At 40.3% G+C, this 24,079-nt stretch overlaps 1 protein-coding gene and 1 long non-coding RNA gene across 2 annotated transcripts in view; both read right to left on the bottom strand.

The window, feature by feature from the left end:
* PLD5 (phospholipase D family member 5) overlaps positions 1 to 23,630 on the bottom strand; it is a 230,082-nt gene extending 206,452 nt beyond the window's left edge. The window contains exon 1 of the mRNA XM_050950429.1: positions 23,460 to 23,630. Within this exon, the coding sequence (XP_050806386.1) occupies positions 23,460 to 23,462 (3 nt within the window). The 5' untranslated portion in view covers positions 23,463 to 23,630. The remainder of the gene's footprint in view (positions 1 to 23,459) is intronic.
* LOC127049570 (uncharacterized) lies at positions 3,226 to 5,710 on the bottom strand. Its single transcript, XR_007774012.1, has 3 exons — positions 5,619 to 5,710; positions 4,780 to 4,887; positions 3,226 to 3,571 (listed from the first exon to the last, which is right to left on the bottom strand). It is a non-coding gene; the product is annotated as an uncharacterized LOC127049570 (long non-coding RNA).
* Positions 23,631 to 24,079: the final 449 nt, after the last annotated feature.

Raw genomic sequence — 24,079 nt, 5'->3', positions numbered from 1 at the left:
CAGCAGTGCCGAGGGTAGAGGCAGTGCCGAGTCCATTAAGGCGATTAAGTCGCTCGCAGCCGAAAACGCCTCTGGCATGGATGGCATGGTGAGCTCTACCGTGGCAGACGCCGGGGAGCTATCAGGCGCCAGACTCGACGGCCCTTGTGGGACTGGAATCAACGGTGCCGATTTAGTAGGTGCCGTGGCAGGTATCGGCGCCGGGCGGTTCGATCTGGTCGCACTCTCTGGCTGCTGCGTGGGTGGTGCCAAAGCAGCAGGAATCTTGGCCATCTTCGACCTCGGGGAGAGGGAGCGATGAACCCCGCTAAGTAGTACTAAACTAACTATACTATTAAAGTAAGAACTTACAACTAAATCAATCTATATCTACAAGAATAATAACTATGTATACGATAACGAGAAACTAGCTAGGGAAGGTGGAGGTCAGCTAAGCCACACTCCACTGTTCCAACGACCGACACGGGCGGTAAGAAGGAACTGAAGGGTGGCCGGGTCGGCTAGGGTATATATCCAGTGCCATAGCGGCGCCACTCCAGGGGGCGCTCAGCCGACCCACCGAGTGTTGCTAGGGTAAAAAGTCTTCTGACGAACGTGCACGCGCACACCTAACTGGAATGGATCTGAGCAATCAGTCGAAGAACTGAAACTGACTCTGGGTAACCCCATGGCACAAGGGAGGTTTCAGCCATTTTATATCACAACACTGCTCCCCACCTCAGAGGCCTTCTGCAAGGATCTATTCTGACTTCTTCCAGTGTAGACCCAGGATTACATTGGACTCTACATGCATAAAAAGTTAAGCAAAACAATGAATTGCATTTGCCTCAGATTAAAATCCTAGAGCAGACTCAACCCATTTCTATGGTGCTAGAGGGAGTCAGCAATCATGCTTTGTGATGGATTTGGGTGAATTTAAATCAGCATGGTTTTGGTTTTGCTAGTGTAACCCACACACCTTCTGGGTGTGGTACTGTGTCCCTCTAATGGCACTGAAACCACTTAGATCAGGGGTGGCCAACCTGTGGCTCCAGAGTCACATGCGGCTCTTCAGGAGTTAATATGCGGCTCCTTGTATAGGCACCAACTCCAGGGCTGTAGCTACAGGCGACAACTTTCCAATGTGCCAGGGGGGAGCATCACTGCTCAACCCTTGGCTCTGCCCTCACTCCACCCCTTCCTGCCCCCTCCCCTGAGCCTGCCATGTCCTTACTCCTCCCCCTCTACCCAGAGCCTCCTGCACACTGCAAAACAGCTGATTGGGAGGTGCAGGGAAGGAGGGGGAGGCACTGATTGGTGGGGCTGCCAGTAGGCATGAGGCACTGGGAGGAGGGGGTGGAGTTGATGGGAGGCTGCTGATGTATTACTGTGGCTCTTTGGCAATGTACATTGGTAAATTCTGGTTCCTTCTCAGGCTCAGGTTGGCCACCCCTGACTGAGAGAGAGAGATTAAATGAGTCTGCTCTACAGCCTTAGCTAACAGCTAGTTGGCTTTTAGCTCATGCTGTAGAGGCTCATGCACTAAGCTCCAGAGGTCCCCAGTTTGATCATGACTGCCAACAACCAGGGTCTTGTCGGTGTTACACTAGGGCAGAGGTAGGCAACCTATGGCACATGTGCCAAAGGTGGCACGCGACCTGATTTTCAGTGGCACTCGCACTGCCTGGATCCTGGCCACCAGTCCGAGAGCTCTGCATTTTAATTTAATTTCAAATGAAGCTTCTTAAACATTTTAAAAAGCTTATTTACTTTACATACAACAATAGTTTAGTTATATATTATAGACTTATAGAAAGAGACCTAAAAATGTGAAAATGTATTACTGGCATGCAAAACCTTACATTAGAGTGAATAAATGAAGATCTGGCACAGCACTGCTGAAAGGTTGCCAACCCCTGCACTAGGGCAAGTGATTTGGTCACTGGAGCTCTTTAAGACAGTTATATATCAGTGTAGGTAAACAAATACTTCCACATGTAAAGCAAACATCAATCATGCTCATGTTTACTCCATTGTCCACATCAAAACTAATATCACAGTATTGTAACCTAAATTGAAATGACTTGCTTTGGGAGCAGAACTAGCAGTGGAATAAGATTAGACTTGAGGTAGCACCAACTTGCAAAGTTTGTACTGTGTTCCTGATAGCTTTCACTTGTCACTTTTAGCCAGTTTGTCCTGTAGGACAAATTTGTTGACTGCAGCATGATGATGCTTGATTATCTGATGCAACCTCACACTTATAACACAATAGCAAGATATTATGATACCTCATTATCATGTTGCAATGCCCCTCATGCCTGGGAGGAGCTCCCTGTAAACCTCCGGAAAACTACTTCATTGTTCTCTTTCAAATCCCTCCTTATAGCTATCCTTTGCCCTGATGCCTACCAAAAATTTAACACTGGTTAGGTTGTTACTGTGATGAGACCACAGCCTATTATGCTGATAAATAGCATCTCACTGTTTCCTTGTACTTTCTTGTGAGTCTATCTGTATCCATCTGTTGTCTCCTGTCTTACACTTGGATTGGAAGCTCCATAAGAGATTGTCTTTTTGGTCTGTTTTTCTACAACACTTAACACAATTTGGTGCTGGTCCACGGTTAGGGCTCCTAGACACTATGGTAATACAAACAAACAAGAAATCTGCAGAAGGTTTAACAAAATTCCCGACTATCCAAATTTGTGGTCAGGATTTATTGGTGACTCACACGGATAAATATGGGACTCAAGAATTGGGAATGTGAGTGGCAACTCTGTGGTTTCAGTTTTGAAAATTTAAGAGCACTAGAGTCAGCAGGAGTTTTTCCTGAGTATAAACTGCAGGATCAGCCTTAAAGAGAACACAGCATGTCTAATAAATACTTTGAGTTTCAAGATCTCTCAAAATGCCAAAAAAAGAGAAAAGTCTAAAAAGGTATCAAGCGATTTTTTTTAATTGTTGGAGAAAGGATTGTGCGTTCATATATTTAGGCAGGCAGCACCAAGAGCGCTGGAATATAAACAAAACAGCAATTCACACTGGCAGGCTTCAGCACCATTTGTCCCTCTCATCTAAACCCTAACTAGGATCTTTACAAAGCACTTAAGAGAAAACCATAGTGAGATCCATGGGTACTGAAGTAGTGATCAGCAGCCTCTGAGCAGCCTCTGTTGATATCTACATTTGAAATTAGGTGTGTAACTATAGATAGATGCAGAACAAAATGTTCAAACTTTTCTCAAATGCAATAACCCCATTAAAAACTACTTTTCCAAATAAGTTGTTTTAAAACACGAAACACTTCTAATTTGCATCATGAAACCAAAATTTAAGGTTACTTGTCTTCCAAAAGTACCGATTCTGATGACACAAAGGATAAATTCCAGTATGGATGATAAATTAAGCATATGAACTTCCCCTGCTTCTCTTCCATTAAAGAGGACATGCCACCTATGTAGTGCAATTACTGTTACATTAATGCGTGGTGAATTGCTTAGAGGGATGATAAAAGCCGAGATGGAACTTGATGTTGAAGAGGTTTATAGTTTATGGCACCAATAATTGAAGTATCTTCGTACTGTACATTCTGCAGAAAAAAAATGGTATTTACAACTTTTTCTTGAAACCCAAGGGATAAATTTCAAAGTGAAACCTGATAGAACAAGCTATGAAAAATGATTCAGTGACCCAGAATAGTATTAAAAGAATGACATGCCTCCTTAGCTATCTGAGTTAGCTACCAGAGGACAGAATTTAAACAATAACTTCCATTGCTTCCTGTCAGCTTCTCCCATAATTGTAATGCTGTCATTTTAATTTATGCTTCATAAATAGTCTTGCCTTTTACAAGCCAAATCACAGACTCCTTGCCAAGCCCACACAAACAAACTTGAAACAAGGGATTTACTAATTGCTGGAGGAGGAGAAAGGCGGGAACACAACCAGTGTCTCCTGAATTCTTCTCTCTCCCCACCACCAGGGCCAGTGCAACCATTTAGGCAACCTGGGCGGTCGCCTAGGCCACTAGGATTTGGGGGGGGCGGCATTTTCTTCGTCAGCGACTGTGGCGGCCGGATCTTTGGCTGCCCCGGCATTTAGGCGGAGGGAGATGGGGCAGGAGAGCGCGGGGAGGGCCACCTGCAGCAAGTAAGGGAGGGGGCAGCATGCAGGGGAACTCCCCACTCCAGCTCACCCTTGCCCCGCCTCCTCCCCGAGCACGCCGTGGCTGCTTCACTTCTCCCACCTCCCAGGCTTGCGGCACCTAAGCTGATTGGCGCCGCAAGCCTGGGAGGCGGGAGAAGTGAAACAGCGATGGCGTGCTCAGGGTGCAGGCGGGTGAGCTGGGGTGGGGGGGTGCCTCAGGGCAGAAGGGGGGAGCTGAAGCGGGGGGGGCTCAGGGCGGGGGTTCGGGGACGGGGGAGGGCGCAAGGTGGAAGTTTTGCCTAGGGCGCGAAACATCCTTGCACCGGCCCTGCCCACCACCATTCCTCTCCTGGGAGAGGTGAAGGGAATAGGCCACTCGATCTGCAGAGTTGCACATTACACACTCCCTTACAACTACACTTAGGGTGGAGTTTGCTCAGTACATAAACAATGTGGACTTACTGCTCCCTGTCCCCACCTGCCCAGTGAAAGCACACCACTCCTGAGACTGATTAGGCAATACACACTCTCAGAGGGGATAGGACACCATCTGCAATCTGTGCTTAATCTAAGAACACTGGAATGAGCAACAATATAAAACTCTGCGGACAATGCATTTATTTTGTTTTGCATAATATCATACCAAATTACCTGCTTCCTTAGTAGCAGATCTACTAGATTCTGGCTGCAGAACAGAGGCACATGAGAATGGAAATGAGGGTGGGATCATGATAGTTCCAAATTATAACCAGGAATGACCTCGAACAAACGAAATGATAACTTTAAAAATATGCATCTATCGTCACAGAAAGATTTTTTTAATGCAAATATGTAACCTTAGCTAGACCTCTCAGATTAAGTAAGACACATGGAAACCCTTGTGATTTATCAGGTGTTTAAAATTCAACCTCTAATAACTAACTCTTTGCATTTCAATTTGGAAAAAGAATTAGCCCTCTGATCTATTTCTCAAGAAGGATTAATGCATAAAACAAGTTCAAAAATTAAAAAAACAATTTTTTCTAAGTCACATAAAAATTGTACTATTAAACTTTGAGTTTAACAAAAAAGCTTCACTGTACACTGAATTAAACAGAGACTACACATGATAAATTTCTGGTCAAAAGGAAAAAATTTTCCCCCAAAAAGGTTTGATGGAATTTAGGACTTAGAATGGAAACTATCTTCCAGTGCTAACCATACTGAGTCACAGATTCACTAAACTAAGCAATAGTAGGGAAAGCTTCTATTCTTATTTGCCTTTTTACTTTTGGTCAGCCAAAATACAGTTCCAATACATCTGCTAATTCAGTGATAGTTCAAGAACAATACAATGATTTCCTCAATAACCTTAACTATTTCCACATTACCAGCTAGGTGAACTAGATCTCTGCAGGACCTGCAAACAAATTTTTCCTCCCACTCAGAAGCAAAATTACACTGCTGTCTGTTAAAATGGCTGTTTCTGAATGATTGTCTAGGACTTTTACCTGATTCGAAGCTAACTTCTAGCAGGATGAATGCTCTCAAAGACCAGCACCAAAGAAAGACTGAAAAATGTATTGTGTGTGTTCTGATCAGCATCTGGAAACCCAAGCAAGATAGGTTATGATTTTGAAGTTTTAAAATAAATAGATAGATTATTAACCCCGCTTTACAGGTTTCTTTCCTGATCTTTTAGTCCCAGACACAGAAATGGAACTGCAGTACCTAGATTTTCCTTGGGAGATTTTCAGCCCCAGTAGAGACCAGTACAGATTTTAACTTATAAAATCTATGTGATCATTACCAAATGTGATCTGGCGATCTTGGACTATGTTTGAACATTGCTGATAGAGTTTAGGGGCTTTGGCTTGTCCTGTTCTCCAGTGGAGTTACTTTGTGCACTTGAAGGAAAACACAAGTCACTAGTCACTTTTCATGACACAATGTTTTCAGATTTACTGGGCAAAGACTATATGGGCACAAATCATCCTGTGCCCCCTTCAGAGTTGTGTCATGTTGACAGAACAGCATGAGGGAGCTTGAACTGCCACTGTTTATGCTATACCTATTCTGTGGGCAAGCAAGCGACATCTACCAGAACTGTTAAGCCAACATTTTTCACAAACACTAAATTCACCCAACACCCCTCTTCTCCCCATAAAATGTTTAAAAAGTTGTATACAGAGTTCTAAAGTAAAGGCTCCATAATTAATTGGTTCCTAGGAACCCAACAACAGTGTTTTCAAACCTAGGTGCTTAAAATTATAATCCTAAATTTACACTTAGGCTCCTAATTAGATGTTACATGATTTCCAGATGTCCTGCTACCTGACACACCCACTGACTGCACCTCTGAAAAAACCAGGTTACTTATCTGAGAACTTCAACATGTATTTTGGTGCCTAGACTGAGGCAGTCACTTTTTCGAATTGTGACTTGGGTATACTAAGGTGCTGATTTTCAGAGATACTGAATAAATTTGTGTGAAATTTTTCAAAGAGTTTATTCAGTAAAAAAATGCAGTTTAAGCCAACTCAAAACTATTCACAATCACAAACGTGACATGAATAGTTTCAGCCATCCACAAACAGTGGAAAAAGAAACAGAGGAGGCGGTGCTCCTATGGGGGGGCGGGGAGGAGGAGAGAGAGACTTTATAACTATTAGTCCAATGTTAAGATTTGGGTTTGAATCTCTGCTTTGGAGGAGACCCAAAATAGACTTTTCTGATTCACTAAAAAATTTCAGTTTTGATTCAACCCAAGCTGATTTTTTTTTCAGTATTTCAGAACTGCTACTGAAACAAAAAAAAAACCCCAACAATTATTTGCCCAGTTTTAATACTGAACATTTACAACTCACTGATGTCATTAAGAGCTGTGGCTGCTCAGATCCTCTGAAAGTCAAGCCCCTAAAACCATGAAGGTACTAAGATTAGATATATTTATCTAAATAAAGATAAACCTGAATCTAGGGAGATCCTAGCATGACATATCTGGAAGCAGCCTGTGGAAGGCCAGTTTAAAAACTGCATGTCTCAGTTGCATAGGGAGCAGCAGTGATAGAGACCTCACACAGCAGGACAGTGACACTGATCCCTCCCTCCAGGCTGCAGAGATGCTCTCCATACATTCCTATGGCCCTTCACAGAGGAGATGGGGAATTGTGGAAGCAAAAGGTCTGTGAATGAATCTGCTAAATATTCCTCCTCACAATGAAAATGAACATACTGCCTTGCAAATTGAGGATTGGGCGCCTCCTGGGGTTTGCCTTTTTTTTTTTTCCTTTCATTCTTTTTTACACTTCCAGTTGTCAGTCTTAGTTGCAAGCACAAGAATCTTTGTAGAAAATCATCTTGCAATGATTAAAAGAATTACTCTGAAATCTTACTTACCATATGAAAAGTGAAATGTGCATGATGGCAGATGGGCATCATGAAAGAGTTTTTTGTTCTGAATAATTTTGATTTCAGTAGCACATAAGCTCTTGTGCAGTTTTCTAAAGCAAGGATTGACATCTGGAGAACTAATTAGTATAGCTTTATACTTACTTATTTTTATACTGGTTCTTGCATTTGTGCATGTGTGTGTGAGAGAGAGCAAGAGAGAGAAAGGAAGGAAGAGGTAGATATTGACTGGCTAAATGATGATTTTACATTCCCTATAATACAACAGCAAAACCTGTTATCTGTGCTTTTCTGTGGCCAATATGACACTATCAGCTGATTCCTACTGTAACTCTTACAGTGACTTCAGTTACACTGAGGGTGCATTCGGCTTGTGGGTTAAAATGCTATCACAAAAGAGGTGTGCCTGCAGCTCTTATACTGTAGAGTTCAATAAATAACATTCTAGGGAAATAAGGAAGCAACTCTCTTCGATAATCATAGTCATTCTTTTAATATATAAGACAGCAGAAAACACTCACTCTAAAGATGGAAAAATGTGCAGGTGATAGAAATGCATCTGAATTCTGTCTCAGCTCTTTCGGGGATAGAGCTATGGGAATTTTATCTTTCAAAATAATTTGAAATCTTCAGAACATTATTCTCTGTGGTGTTTCCTAGAAGCTATTCTCTACTAATTTAAGCAAGAACAAACAACACTGAATTTTAATTAGCTGTCAGGTACAGCAGTGTATATTCCAACCCTCCTCCGGGAAATAACTATTTTAGAATCTATGATATAAGATGCAACAAAATAAATAAAATGCTCCTTGCTATATCCCCGTGAGTGCCAGGAGATAAAGCTAGAGAGAAATTAAAAAATATCATGGTCTGTAAGATTCTGATAGTTTAGGATTCATTTTTAATTCTTAAAGGTAAAAAAAGAATGCTTTATATTTAAACACACATACACACACACACAAATGCTGTTTATGAACATAAGCCATTAACAGAAAATGCATGTATCATTATTAAAATTACAAATTAATTAGATATGGGCTCAAGAGACAACATCTGGATACAAATTTTGCACATTCTGAAAGTTTGGTGTTGGGATCAGGGCTCCATTCAACCAATTGCAACAAGGAGGGATATTTTTAAAAGTCAGATATGTATCCAAGTTAAGATTATGAACACCCCTAAACCTGGAAATATTCAGTTCCACAGTTTTGGTGTAGGTCCATCTCTAAAACAAATATAATTTTAAAGAAAACTGATTATTTTTTCCTCCCAAGACCCCAGTCCAAAGTCGACAGCTTTCTTGATCTGATTCTCATGGAAGGTTTGATGACATTATCAAAACCTACTGCAGAACAGGGTGTTTCCATGCCCCAATTTTACAACTATCTACATGAATATAAGAATTGAATGATGGACCATTCCCCCTCGGCCTCCCTCTCTCATTTATCCCTCTCTTCAGTTGGCTGCCCTGAGAACTGTGGGGATGACATCACCAGCTACACCACCATCTGCTTTGGGCAGTGGCTTTAAGTGTTTGCAATCTCATGAAAAACTGCAGGAGAGAAACAGACCCCATAGTCCTAGCATGTAAATTAATAAAATAAAACAAACATTATGCTTGAATTTGAGAGACATTAGTCACATTTATACTAAGGCTCCTTTGTATCACTTTTGCAGAATAAAGAGGCCTTAGTGTAAGTGAGAATTATGCTGGTAATATTGTTAATAATAAGATTTTGTGTTTGTATTTTCTATAATTTAAAATTTAAAGAATAAAAATAATAATGTAGCATGTATTAAATGTATTAATGTATGATTTGACCATATCCTGCTAGTGACCCTTTTTAAATAGCAAAAAAGGAATGGCCTAATAAGCCATTGGTAGAAATGCATCAGCCAGAATCTGTGTCTGGGCTGATTTTAAGGCAGTAACAGACCTTTTAGGGTTACCACTTTGTTGTAGGGTTAGCATTTTAAAACAAGTAAAAGAATGCCAGGGTTGTTTTTGTTTTGCATTGCAATTTGATGTTTCTGTTCAAAATGTTCTGTGTAAATCAGTTCTGTTTTGTGTGTGAATAAGGAATGTGTGCGTTTAGAAGATAAGTGTGAAGGCCATCACCGAACCAGATGTTCTAGGAAGGAACCGAAAACAGACACAAGGGCTCCAGGATGCTGCAACACGCCTCTACTGAAATGTCAGAAGAGGGCAAATTAATGATTCTAAAAATAAAACAGGCGCCTATCAACGGGAACAAAATAGCTGTAATCAAAACCAGCATAAAATAACTCCCTAAAAAACTTAATTATAAAAACAAAATTAAAAATTAAAAAAACAAGCATTCATCAAACAATAATTAATTACAGCATAATGGTGCAAAGCTCTTTCGTCCTGCCAAGATATCCCGAGAGAATCATGGCGTGACCAACAGAACCCGGCTCCTACATACCCCATGATCAACCTAGCTGATCACTAGATCGATCCAGACTCTGGACTGGTAACTATAACATTGACTAGTGGAGTGTGTGTGTGTCTGTGTGACTGAATGCATATGCCAATTTTTGTATCTTCAATAAACACGGTGTATTGCCTTTTCCTCTGGAAAAAATCCCATGTGCTTCTTAGAAGCATAACAATATTAAAATCCAATTCTTGTATTTTGCTAGGACCTTTTTATCATTCCTTACCCCACGCAACACTCCCACTGAAGGGCGGTTCTCTAGGTTTTCAGTTAGAAGTATTTATTTATTTATTTAAACATCATCTCATTTCATCCTTCACTTTGACTTAAGTGTTCGATCACATCGAAACAGGAGCAAGAAAAACTCTTCTCCTTCATATTTTACTTTATAATAGAAAACATGACAAAGATCATTTTAAGTACATTGTACCTGAAGCTGTAGTTAACATGATTATGTTCTTGTATTCAGAGTGAAGATGACTAAAGCAGCCCAATGCAATCCTCACTAAATAATAAACAATGACTTTTTAGCATAGGTGCTGGAACTCCCTGGCTTAAAGTGGTTTCCATTATATACAGCAGTGGTCTCCAACCTTTTTGTCCGGCAGGCGCCAGACGAAGGACCATGGCGGTGGTGGAGCATCTACCAAAATGCCGCCGAATTTTTGCGGCGATGCCTCTCGATGATGTCACTCATCGGCGACAAGCAGCGTGATCGAGAGGCGTCACCACCGACACGCTGCAAAAATTCGGGGGAGACACCTCTCGATGATGCCGCTTGTCAGCAGCAACTGGTGTCATTGAGAGGTGTCGCCGCCGAAATACCACAGAAATTCGGCGGCATTTCGACGGATGCTCCACTGCCAGCCAGGACATGGGCTCATTTAGATGCCCCTGCAGGTGCTATGGCACCCGCAGGCACCGCGTTGGGGACCCCTGATATACAGGGCTTATAGTTGGGTTCAGAGTAGTAGCCGTGTTAGTCTGTATCCGCAAAAAGAATAGGAGTACTTGTGGCACCTTAGAGACTAACAAATTTATTGTAAATTTATTTACGAAAGCTTATGCTCAAATAAAATGGTTAGTCTCTAAGGTGCCACAAGTACTCCTACTCTAGTTGAGTTCAGCGGCTCTCAGCACCCCCACTATACAAATTGTTCCAGCACCCCTGCTTTAAAGAAAAAAAAATCTATCATTAAAATAGAGAACAATAATAGGCCTAATGCTGCTTTCAGTACACCAACATAACCTCATTGATTTCAATATTAATATTTCTAACTGTAAAGTATATTAACAGTTAAGCAAAACCATTAGTTAAATCTTATAAATACCCCTTAATTCTGCTATGGCAGTAAATTCTCACTGAGTGCTTCTCTCTGTCCTCCTTCAAATAGGCCTGCAGCACAACAAAGCATAATGATCTCTTTGAGAGCCAAGAATTCCACCAATAAAAATCAGATAGCAAGCTTTGGTTTGGGATCTTGGAGATTAACTGAGCTGAGCCACTTCTGTTGACCATCCCCATTTCTTACTATGCACTCCTGAAGACAGGTGCACAGGGCATTCTCAGAGAGGTTCCCCCCATTATCGAACAGGCTTCTACTAGCAGTTTTCCGCACATAGCGCACAGTTCATTTTTTTGGTTAACCTCTTCCAGATGGATCTGAACTAAGGCATCCAGCCTTGCAAACAGTAAGTGATGTGTGCAGTGATTACTGCTGTGACTACGGACAGCCAAATTTTTACTATCAAAACTCTATTGACTGAAGAAAATTTCTTCATGAATACTGTTGGCTTTCCACAGATAATTTCTCTGAAAGCTTTTCAAACAAAAAACAAAATTCTTCTGGTTTTGGGCAAAAAGGTGAAATGTTCCACAAAAACAAAATAAAACATTTTCCAACCAGCTTCAGCTGTGATTAGTCCCACTGAAGCCAATCACGGCACTAAAACACTTCACCCAACAGTAAATGTTTGCAGGATTTGGCCTTAGGAATGTCATTTCATTTCCTGTTCTTCTGATTGCTTTCTGGGGGTCCAGTGGGTTAGTATTGTGTCAAATTTTGACCACTTATAAAATTATGTATAATTTGACTCAGTGCCAGACATTTTGAAAATAAAATAGACCAACAGAAAGCTGTTTATCGATAAAGTTCTTAAAACTTTGGTAAGTAATTAAACTTCTACAAATGGCAAGTGAATTTTATGCTGCAAACCTTGCCAACAGCTGACAGTATTAATCTGATATCAAAGTTCTAGTGGTGCATGACAGTGACACAGTATGACCTAAAATTAAATTTCTTTCTGGAGAAACAAGGATCATTAGAACACATACTGCTTTGAATGTAGAAAACAAAAACTGTTTCAGACAGCCCTTACACCACAAGAAAAAGAATCAAGCACCCTCTTATTTCACACAAGTTCTATTTTCCCCTATAAGCATCCACTTCTAATAAGGTTTCTCAAGAAGTATTTTCCACGTATTTTTTTCCCTGCACCCATTACATTATACTTTATCTGAATGATCCTTCAACTCTCTCTTCTTCATTGACTGGAGAGACATAATATATATGTTTATTTTATTTTTTCTACCCTTGAAACAGATCATAGCAAACCATTTCACTCTCTTGGACTGTTGCAGTGATCCACTGAAAATGCACAACTTCTGTTAGCTTACAGTCAGACAGTCCGTATGTCTGCCATAAATAGTATTATTGTTAGGATCATTCCATATCAGCATCCATTAGCAATCTTTTAACCTTTAATCACCCTTCTGGTTCTCTTACAGTAAGTTAAAAGCACTTCCTTCTGTAAAAAGACAGTTCTAACCCACAATGAAACAAAGTTAAGTATTAGAACAACAACAGAGGTGGATAGCATGTATAGAAATATTTTATACACAATCAAAACAAAAAACTAGTTATATAAATCTCTATCTCAAACTCATTTATGCTTAAAAATATAGTCCTAGAGCATTCTATGGTAAACATCCTCCTATAAATTCAGCCAAAAAGTTGCATGTTCTTTGGCAAATAAAAAACAAGTTTCTTTCAACTGACTACAATTCATTGCACCCACCAACATTTCAGAAATTATTTAGCAAAAAACACTCATAATTTTCCTAATTCGTTGTTAGATATCTTTCCTTTCTCCAATACCTACTCTAATATACAGTCCTGCAAAGACTTATGCAAGTGCTTAACTCTACACACATGCTTAACTCTATACAAATGTGTCATTGAAGCCAATGGGGCTACTCCCATGCTTAAAATTAAGCCCATACATAAATATTTGAGGACTGGGGCCCTCAATACTAATCCTGCTTCAAGTAAAGTCAATAGGAGCTCTTGCATTATGGGATAAAGATCAACCCCCCCTTTAGCTTTCCTACAATAGCACCCACTACGATCCCCACCTACTCTCAGCGAAGCAGAGATAGTGCCACAGGCATCACCCCAAAGCACATATTTACATCCAGCCACAGAGAGCAAGTGAGCTTCTATAAATACAAAGTTGTGCTTTTTCCCATCTTCCTGGTAGCTCTTTCCCCAACAGTCACTTATTCCAAAAAGAATATCTAGCCACTTTCCTGGCACCAAGAGATCAAGAAATTCATTGCCAACTTTTACACCTTAATCTTCAAATCTCACAGCAGTGCAAGAATGAATGAGAAATTCTTCTAGGACTCATTTTCCAAGCCCTTCCACAGCTACTAAAGGGGCAAAACTGAGCAAAAGCTATCATGGTTCAGCTATGTGAAAGACTTGGAAATAGAGAGGTCATACATGAAGAGTTCTGTCTCAGCAGTGAGAGTACAGGGGAGAGTGTTCTGGAGGACTGCAGGATATCGCAGGCAACAAACTTTGCACAAGAGAAAGAAGTAGGCTACAGGCATTTTAAAGATCAGTTTGCATGCGCTGTAGTAGCAACAGACCCATGACAGCACAAGTTCCCTATATATCAGGCCTCTGGACTGGGAGGAGGATTGTGTCCCCAGTCCACTGCAACCATTCCCTTGCACATGCAGGGAATCAGAAAGTTAAAGCTGCTTTAGCTACAAATTCAGCTTTTGGAGATGGACAGTGAAACAAACACTGAAACAAAGCAGTTTTTTAATATATGCCCATCACATCAAATTGTCATACAAAAGAGAAAAAAAATGACAATTAACAGTAATACACACAGCTAGCTCAGCACAATTAGAAAAGGTCCTGAAAAGGCAAGAAGGTGCTTAATTCCACATCTCAGCATGGAGTAATGTACTCTCCTAAGAGCCACCCAAATAGTCCTTTACATTTTTCCAGTGCAGAGAATGGTAGGAGCAGAAATAAGAACAGGAGTACTTGTGGCACCTTAGAGACTAACAAATTTATTTGAGCATAAGGTTTCGTGGGCTACAGTCCACTAGCCCACGAAAGCTTATGCTCAAATAAATGTGTTAGTCTCTAAGGCGCCACAGGTTCTCCTGTTCTTTTTGCAGATACAGACTAACACGGCTGCTACTCTGAAACCTGTCAGGAGCAGAAATATATCTCATTTGTCCCAATTTTCTTGAAGGGGGTGAGCTGAGTAAATGAAACATCATTTCTTCCTCCCCCAAAGAACTGGTGATCCTAAAGGCTTGTTCTCTGGTTATTTGGTAGCCAATGGTTTGGGAGTGATAGGGGAGGGCATGTCTGAGCAATGCCAAGTGATTCCCCTCCAAATCCGCAGGAGTTTGCTCACATTAGCTAACGCTGACAAAAACAGCATCAGCTTATTCAGTCTCTCACTCCACTCTCTCAGTGGGGGCCAGAAAATAAACAAAGGCAGAAAAGCAGTTAGGGCCTGGTTCCTAAGAAAGCCATCCTGCTGTAGAAATGGGGGCCTGAGGAATAGTGGGACTCAGCACAAGATATTATCAAGTCTCTGCAGATGATCAAAGATCTACTGGATTTCCTCCAAAATCTGAGAACATTTCTGCGTTGAGCAGTCTACAATCCTTTGCCCCCAAGGTGTAGAAGGAGGCTGGAGCCCTATTCCACATTTCTGCTTATGGGATGATTCAAATTCCAATCCTCTTGTAGATTTTTCCCTTGAGTGTACAATTTGGCCCTTAAATGTGAAGGTAACTAGAACTCTACCTCTTTGAAGAAAAAGAGCAGAAAACTACATAATCGTGCAAAAGAATTTCCTGGAGATAACCTGATAGGTTGTATTTTACAGTTGACTAAACACTGTAGTATAAAAGTAGGTCACTGAGTTATAGTAAGTAGTTTGGACCAACCAAACATTTCACCCTTGGGAGGACACTACACCCAATTCAGCAGGTTGGCTGCTGCAGTGAGCTAAGCCTTATGTTTATTTGTTTGTTTAATGAAGCCAGCTCCTTAACTGAGGGGTTTTGGCTACATATTGGTTTTCCAAGAGAATGGTGAAGTGATTCAGGAATGGAAGTTTAAAGACAATAATTAGCAGAAATTCAAGAAAATAAACAGTGTACTACATTTTTGAATCCTACCCAGTAGAACTGCAGCGTTACGAATACCAGACTTAAGAACTGATGGGTCAACCACGCACCCCATTTGGAACTGGAATTGTGCAATCATGCAGCAGCACAGACAAACAAAAAAGCAAATACAGTACAGTACTGTGCTAAACTACTAAAAATATAAAGGGAGTTTTAAAAAAAGATTTGACAGAGTAAGGAAACTGTTTCTGTGCTTGTTTCATTTAAATTATGGTGGTTAAAAGCAGCATTTTTCTTCTGCATAGTAAAGTTTCAAAGCTATATTAAGTCAATGTACAGCTGTAAAATTTTGAAAGAACAACCATAATGTTTTCTTCAGAGTTATGAACATTTCAGAATTACGAACAATCTCCATTCCTGAGGTGTTCATAACTCTGAGGTTCTACTGTATTCTAACAAACTTTCTATTACGAGAAATGAAAAATTACATTAATGGAGCATTAAGGTTGTGGAAGTAGAGCAAGAACTGACAGGGATTTGAAGGGGATTTCAGTGCAAACAGTCCCTTCTGTGAGCAAGAGTCAGGCTAGCTGTAACACTAATAACGCGAGATTTGTAGAAGCGAGGATTGTGCGAGGCAAGTGGGAAAGAACTGTGTGAGAAGTGTTGCAACCTTGTGTTAGATAAGTATGGAATGTATACTATAGTCTAAATAGAAGTGAGAAAAATAAGACATCAGGATAAACAATGCAGCTTTTGCTCATTATTGTATGTAACAAAAGGTATAAATGCTTGCTGTAATTGTTTACCTGTACAGAGACCTGTTTAGCTCTCTCCCTCCACGCAATTGCTAGAGAAAATAAAGCATATCTGACTTGATGCACTCAACCTGAGAGTAAGGGCTCTGTTTTTCTCTGACAATTTGGGGGCTCACCCGGGATGGCAATGCCTACTGAGACAGCGGCAACTGCTGTGGATCGTTCCCCTTTGAACCCCATGGCATCACAACAGATGTATGAGACATTTTGAAATCTCTATTGGGGTGTCGGAGGAGGACTGTCTGTGGGGCTGTTTGTCCCTGTTGGGCTTACGCCATCCGAACTTATTGACTGTGCAGCAAGATCAGATGCACAGAGGTACTGGGGAATTGTTTGCCACTCCCAATAAGGTTAATTTGAAGTGGTACTGAGGACTTAGTTTGCCACCCTCAATAAGGTAGTTGTATGCGGTACTGGGGACTATAGTTTGGCTGCCCGCAATAAGGTTAATGCATAAGGTTAATGCACCGATGCAGAGAGGTTGTTACCACCTCAAAAGGGAAAGTGTATTGAGTCTGGACATGAGGTAAAGATGCATCATGGTATTTAGAAACAGAGGCCTTGGGGGGGAGGTATACCAATGTGAATGAGAGTCACCGGAAGACGCCCAGAGTATTCTGCGAAGCTGTAGGCTCGTGACAAAAAACACTCTAACGCAAGCCTGGTGACTGCACCTAGTGGACCGGTAAAAAGGTCCTGACTAAGGTGACTCCCTCTGCCTGGCATCGTCCGGCGAGGGGCCTGCCCAGGTCTAGGATTGTGTGAACCCATCTTCCCTCCCCCTTTCCTCTCTGCGTGAGCCACTGACTGGTCTGACCATCTCACCAGAAGCAATTAAAGTAAACAGCACCATCTCTCTGAGACTAGCCGACGTTCTTTGCTGAAGGGAGGTGTAGGAGGGTCGTGGACATCCTCATTAATCTTTTCTGTGTGAGTGACCTGTGGTGTGATACCCTTAATTTATGAGCCGCTAGTGGACAGGGCGCCCACCCTGTGTATGAAAGATTGGAAAATGGGTGGGGGACAGTCTAAGCATTCCCCCTCACCCCGTAAGGGTACCCCAGCATATTACATGTACGTACATTATAGGCCGGGAACCTGCAGGTACGTAGACAATTGGAATCACCAAAAAGCCTCGGACACACAGTGGGAGCAAGTTATCTATTGAGGAAAGGAATGGGTTAATTTGAAATTCAGCTTGGCCCAGAGATAAAGAGAAAGTTGCTTTGCGTTCAAGGGCAAGAATTGACACACACTATGCCAAGCATAGAAAACAACAAAGTTTAGAGGCTGCAGAGATGGAAAACAGACAAAACAGCAAAAGGAGGAGCCGAGCTTCGTGTCCCTGGAGCCAACGTGGTTTGGGGACGCTGAGGAAGCTAGAGTCAGCTGGCCTGGACTGGAATACCAAGAAAAGGTCTCTGAAAGGGATGCCCAAAAGACCTCCGACCCTCCCTGTCTCTCCTACCCCCGGGCCTGGCCAGCCCAGGCAGCATGTTTGTGAGTATGAAAGTGGGTCAGAGTTTGAGCATTAACACTTCTTTCTTCCTTTGAGTGACATGAAAGCAGTTCCTGCACTCACCGCTGTATTATTAATTTATTAATAAAACTTTAAAATTCAGTCACATGGTGTGTTCCTGTATCTTACCCCTGAACAGTCCTGCTGTCTCAGACGGATCACCCGAGATCCTAAGCAGATTGATAAAAAAATAGCTGTCACAATTTTGGTGGAATTTTGAGTAAGGGGGGAGCCCTGCAGAATGCACACCATCTATTTGTTTTGCCCTTGTTATTTTATGTTTGCTTTACTTGGTACTGTTAGTACTATATGTTAAGAATTGCATGATTTAAAGGTGCAGTCTCTCAGCCACAGTAGGTTTAGGAACCGGAGAGGGGTTTAGTATTCCTCTCTCCAACTGAAAGCATAGATAAATTGAATAGCTAAGACTCCAATTGGCCATGAGCCTTGCCAGGTGGCAAACCTCACGAGAGAAGACTCAGGTAGTCTTGTGAGTAAGAATGTTTAAGGGAAGAGACCAGAAAGGGTTGGTGCTGGTTGAGAAGCCCACCTCCTTGCTAGATTGATAGTGGAACAAAGCTGGTGCCCATAAAAGGGATGGTTCAGTGAGAAAAACAGGATCGGGCCCAAGCGGGCAGGCAACAGAGAGATTGGAAAACAGGTTGGAAATTTGGAGGGCATAGTGAAAGAAAAGGAGTAAATAATGACAGGAATGGGAAATTAAAATCCCTGGAACAATAACTGGAATGGTAAAATCTGAGTTGAATGGGTGTCATTTTGGGAAATAAGCAAGTGATTTAAGGAAAAAGAATGAGAAGTTAACTCTATAGTTGCTAGAGGAAATCGAGCACTTGAATTTTTGTAAAATGCTAAAGAAAATTCCTGCTTTCTTTGCAAACATTCCTTTGGAAAAAGGCCCATTTCTTCTTCAGAATGGCTGCAAAGAAACCAGGAATTTTCTTATCAATTCAAATGCACAAAAGTGAGAAAATTAGAAAGTTTAAGTGTGAATCTGGCAGGAGAAGGGTCCTTTTACACATTAGAATAGTGTAAATTATAATCAAGTGCAGAATCTTAATTCTCAACAGATTGGTTCCTATGTGTATTTACTGTTACATATGCTCACTTTCATAGCAACAATACATTTTTACCACTTTTACCCCTGTTTGCATTGCACTGCCAATACAGCTATAAGAGAGTGAGCTAGATGCCTTTCTGGCTCATACATCAGAATTATTATCTACATTCTAATTGCTGAACCAAATTCTGTCTTTCCACCTATGCGACACCATTGAGAGGGCAACAGATGTAATTTCAGTGGAGAATATAAAGACATTGGGATTACGCTGGTGCCACATGGTTCTAGAATTGGCACTTTGTAATATTCTTTTACTTATAAATTGTTCAGATTTGGTCTGGAATTTACTGAGAGACCATAAAGATGGAACTCTCACAATGCTGTTTTAATAGAGTCACCTTTCAGGGTAGAACAGTAGTCTTAGAGTGAGAGTCTGTGCTGAGCCTCTAACAGAGCAGTTCTGAACTTGCTACCCAAGCTTAATTCACCTTTGCACTCTCCTGACCCTGGGCTGCTCTGACCCTGCTATAAATTATTCAGGTCTGGGGGCGTGAACAGCCTCTCGAGGCTTCTCTGTGGGCACACTGCTGCCCAGAATTTTTACTGTGCCGCATGCTGTGGATCTGACACCAACATACCACTTCAACTCCAGCCCTGCTCCTGGCACACCTGCTATGTCAGGGCTTGTGAATTGTCTTTGGGAGACAGCTATAACTGTCTTCTGCCATGCCTGCTTTGGGAGAATTCTCCACCAGCTGGATATAGGGCTTTTAGTGTACCTGTATGCCCCTCTGGCCCTTTTATGAATCATAAAGGAGCCAGAGTGGGGCAGAAAATCTCACCCTTAGACTTCTGTGGTATCATTGATTTGACCACGTTGTGCAGTGAGGGCAAGTTCATGTTTCTATGGTAACCAAAAGTTACATGGGTGAGAGAATGGAATTTCTGCCTAACATTTTGAAGAGCTAATACAAAGGCCCCAAAATGAACACTATCCACATATGTGAAAATGCATATATCCAGCCACCAGCCCTGGTAGCGCCACCTTTCTGGGAGCTGCTGCCATTATTTATTTCACCTAAAGATGTGATTTATTTTTTCATCTGAACCAACCTTCATTTTTGTTTGTGTGAGAAGAGAAATTAATCTGATTTAGTTTGTAAATTTGTGCTAAAAATGTCGCCTTTTTAATGGATGCATTAATTATCTGCAATGTGGAAGAGGGGCTGCCATGGAATAAAATGCTTTCTGGAGCATGGATGTAGCAGGCAAGCTAATATATTATATACACCACAGAAAATAATTTATAATTTCTTAGAAGCAACATGTTTTATGGTATACTGCCAGGGTTCTGGCACTGAGTTCAAGGGATTATATGGGTGTGAGAGAGAACAGAGTTTGACTCTCAGTATGGATTAAGGATGCTGCTGGGTGAAATTAATTCCATATAAAAATTATGTTAGTTTGGGAAAGGCATAAATCTTGCTCCTCTATTTGTCATGCTTTTCTAGGCGAAAGCACCACAAACCAGGATGCTGACATTTCAAATGCCAAACACTTTTGTGTATGAACAAACTCAGAAATATGTAGTAAGTAATGCTACCCTTTGACATATGTTGCTTTGGGGAAGAACAAAATAGGAGCTGGTTTCTTTATACTCATTCTGACGTCCTGTATGAGGAGTCACCATAGAAAAGAATCAATGTGTGGAATGCGTAAGGGGGTTGCAGTACTTTATGGTTCATGATTCAATATGTCGTGCCCTAGCTTTTCAGCTGTAGCATATCACCTAGACTACACCATGCCCAAAGCTAGTCATGGTATATAATGTCACAGCTGAAAAACATGTGAATCACGTCTATGATTTCACCAGGGCAGTACTCTTTTGATATTATATGCCTCAAACTGCTACACAATCCAGTCACATTCTGAATAGATAATGTACATTGTATTGCATTCTTTCATAATGCTTTGAAAATCTAGGTGAACAAGGGCCAGATCCTTTAGCTCTTGTTCACGAGTAGTACCAGAAAAGCCAGTGGAACTACTCATTGGGAAAGGGTTGCAGGACTGAACTTTATCTTTGCAACAGAGTATTACCAAAGTCTTCACACACATTATCCTGTCCTTAATTAAGCTTACACCACATACAGAGCTACATTCCTCTCATTCCTTCCTCCAACTATTTTTTATATTTACCGTGTATCTTTAAATGCAGAATTACATTTTTATACTGGACTATTCAAATTTTTACTTTGCTATTGGGACAAAAGACTAATAAATGGAAATATGTCCTGAGACATAACCTGAGTTTGAAATCTAAGTATTGGATTACTTTTTATTTGTCTTCATCAGCATGCAAAACACTTAAAACAGATTTTAGTACACCTGATGTCTTCTTTCATTAAAATTTAATGTACAGTGGTCACATTTATATATTTCCAATTTTGCCTTAGATAACTGTGTAAGGTAACCACATTGTTTTGAATATTCCTTAAGTATCCCTAAACAAACTAGGGGGGAAGACTGGAAATAACAAAAGTTATCTAGGACACCTGGCAACTTTCTAAGGGTGACCACTGTAAGACATTGGACTATTTACATTTCTTAAGGAATGTTATAATTGGAATAATTACTATTTATTACCAAACTGGATACTACTTTATTTTTACCAACATCATAAAAAGGTAATCATGTCAAACCCTCCACATTAGTAACAGAAATGGCTACCCGGTGAAATGCCCACACTACCTACCTAATCCATGTGGCTCCACTCAAGGCAAGTTTACTTTGTCTTAAACTTTATCACACTGGACATGCTGTTACAGTGTGTACATGTTAGTGTTTCCAGAAGCCAATAGTTTTCTTAATTTCCAGTAACAGAAATATAACAACACTGCAATTACAGGGGACTGAGGGAACCTCATACACTTGCAGATATCTGTGTATCGTCATTTATTATTTGTTAAGCTCAGTGGCATACAATATAAAGTAGAAGACAAGGTCCCTGCCCCCAGTGAGTTTTCATATACTAAGTATCTTTTCAAATATAAGTTAAAGCCAACTGTGAGCATATGGTTTTCTGACAAGGAAGCAACAATAAAATGAAGTCTCTAATATTTACATGATAATCGGCATATAGGAGAAATTAGCAGGGTGCCTTGATTCAGTCAAAACAATATTCCAAGACACAAAGAGCCTTGTTTCTTTATAGCTATTGATTTCTCTACATAGGCTGCATACTGAAAAGGAAGTCTAAATCTTTAATGCATCACTCTATGTGTTCAGAATGATATCTTGGCATATATGGGCTGAGATAACATAACTTACTTCACTATCATAATTGTACTCAACTGAAGCCAGTTAGGATGGGGAAAAAAATCAAAAAGCACTGCTGATACTTAATGTTTAAATCCTTGTTTTTCTTCTCTAGGTCAACAATAAAAAAATTCAAATTCGATCAAAAGAAATCAACACAGACCTAGTTTCTATATAACACACTTGAAAATTCTCTCAGATATTCTTTTAAATTGTCCTCTCTGCTTTGAATAACAGAGAGAATAATTTTCCACGTATCAGCTAAAGGTCAAACAAGCATATTTTAGTGCTTTTCTCTCAAGGTTTATTTAGGCATTCATTTTCTTTTCTCCCTGAGGTTCTGTAATCTCATTATCAATTTATTCCTTTTCTCTGATATGCACTTAAATGAATGGCTGAGTTCCCACACAGGAGATTAGGTTTGATGCATATTTCAACAAGAAAGCTTTATCTTGATAATGATTATTATCTACAATGCATATAGTAAATGCTTGCAAGACATTCCTTCTTCTCCCCCACCCCTTGTAATTGTTTAAGTGTCTACTAATTTTGTAACTAAAAACACTGAAATGAAATTTCCAAAGATTTTTTAAAGTATTAAAAGGCATTGTTATTGATTTGTAATAATTATTGCAGAGGTATACATTTATGCATTTTATAGTCTACTTTGCTTTCTTTGATTAATTTAGAATACTTAATTTTTAAAGAGAATAAAAACTGACCAAAAAGTTTTTCACAATTATTTTTTTCCAGTCTAACAACTACAGGACAGAAGCATACTGGACATAATTGGACTACACAACTTCAAAAATCAGAAAAAAGTATATATGATTTTGGACTATTAGATATCAATATACATGAATATGAGCATCCCTCTCTTTTGCCCTAAAAACTAAGGGAAAACATAGATTCATGTATTGTATATATGGTAAGTATACATTATTTATATTTGTATGTTTAAAAATTTCAGAGGTTACACTAATCCAAAATTATATTAAAAGATCACACTCCTGTCCTTCTGTATTGAAACCAGCAGCAGTCATTCTATATCAAATTTTAGTCAGTAGTATTCACCATTTTAAAAGATTTTATTTAAGCTGCACAACATATTCAGTGCCAAAGATATTTGTCACCAACTTGCTTTGTTGATCTCTTCCAGCAAAATATTGATAGTGCCACTGTATTCTAGTCACTTGCTGTTTGGTTTTAACACTAGTTCCTACTATTTTCACCATCAGCTTCTAAACATTCTTTTCAAAAGTAATAATCTAGATCTGGTGAAAACTGAACAGCTTCTTACCATTCTGATCCAATTTTTTTCCCTCTGAAGTCCAGCAGCAAGGAGCTGTTGCTGATGCACTGCTTACTAGAGACACCCGAGGCTTTGGAGGCAGAGAATGTTTTATGTGGTAAAAATGTATCACCACCGATTATATTTCAGTCCCTCAATTGCTAGCCTTGATGCTTTGGAAATCAGCCAATCCAAGCAATAAAAGGGAGGTTTGCAACAAGAAGTCTCAGAATTTTCACATGGCATGGTTCAAAAACTATCTGTGCCTCTACTACATTGTTTTTATAGCTGCTAAATGATAATTAAATCTTGGGCTCCCTCTTTCTTCCTCCTCTCTTACAAAATGGGATTCATGTTTTGTTCACAGATGGAACTTTAGCGCTAGCTAGAGCTAGGCATAGTGCACACATGCACTATGCCAGATTACACACACAACTCTGCCAAGGTACCTGCAGCCTGACTTGCAACACCCTGTTATTCCAAACATGGACATTGCCTAAGCCAAGACTCCTAACTGTGCCAAACAGCATGATGGTTTTTTGATCTAGACAAATGCCCACTTAAGACAAGCATGAGACCATCATCTTTTATTTACAGCATTAATTTCAGCATACATTTCTCTTAGTGAC

The sequence above is a fragment of the Gopherus flavomarginatus genome, chromosome 4 (genome assembly GCF_025201925.1).
Source record: "Gopherus flavomarginatus isolate rGopFla2 chromosome 4, rGopFla2.mat.asm, whole genome shotgun sequence".
Classification (NCBI taxonomy): Eukaryota; Metazoa; Chordata; order Testudines; family Testudinidae; genus Gopherus; species Gopherus flavomarginatus.
This window is presented reverse-complemented; position numbering and strand designations above follow the sequence as displayed.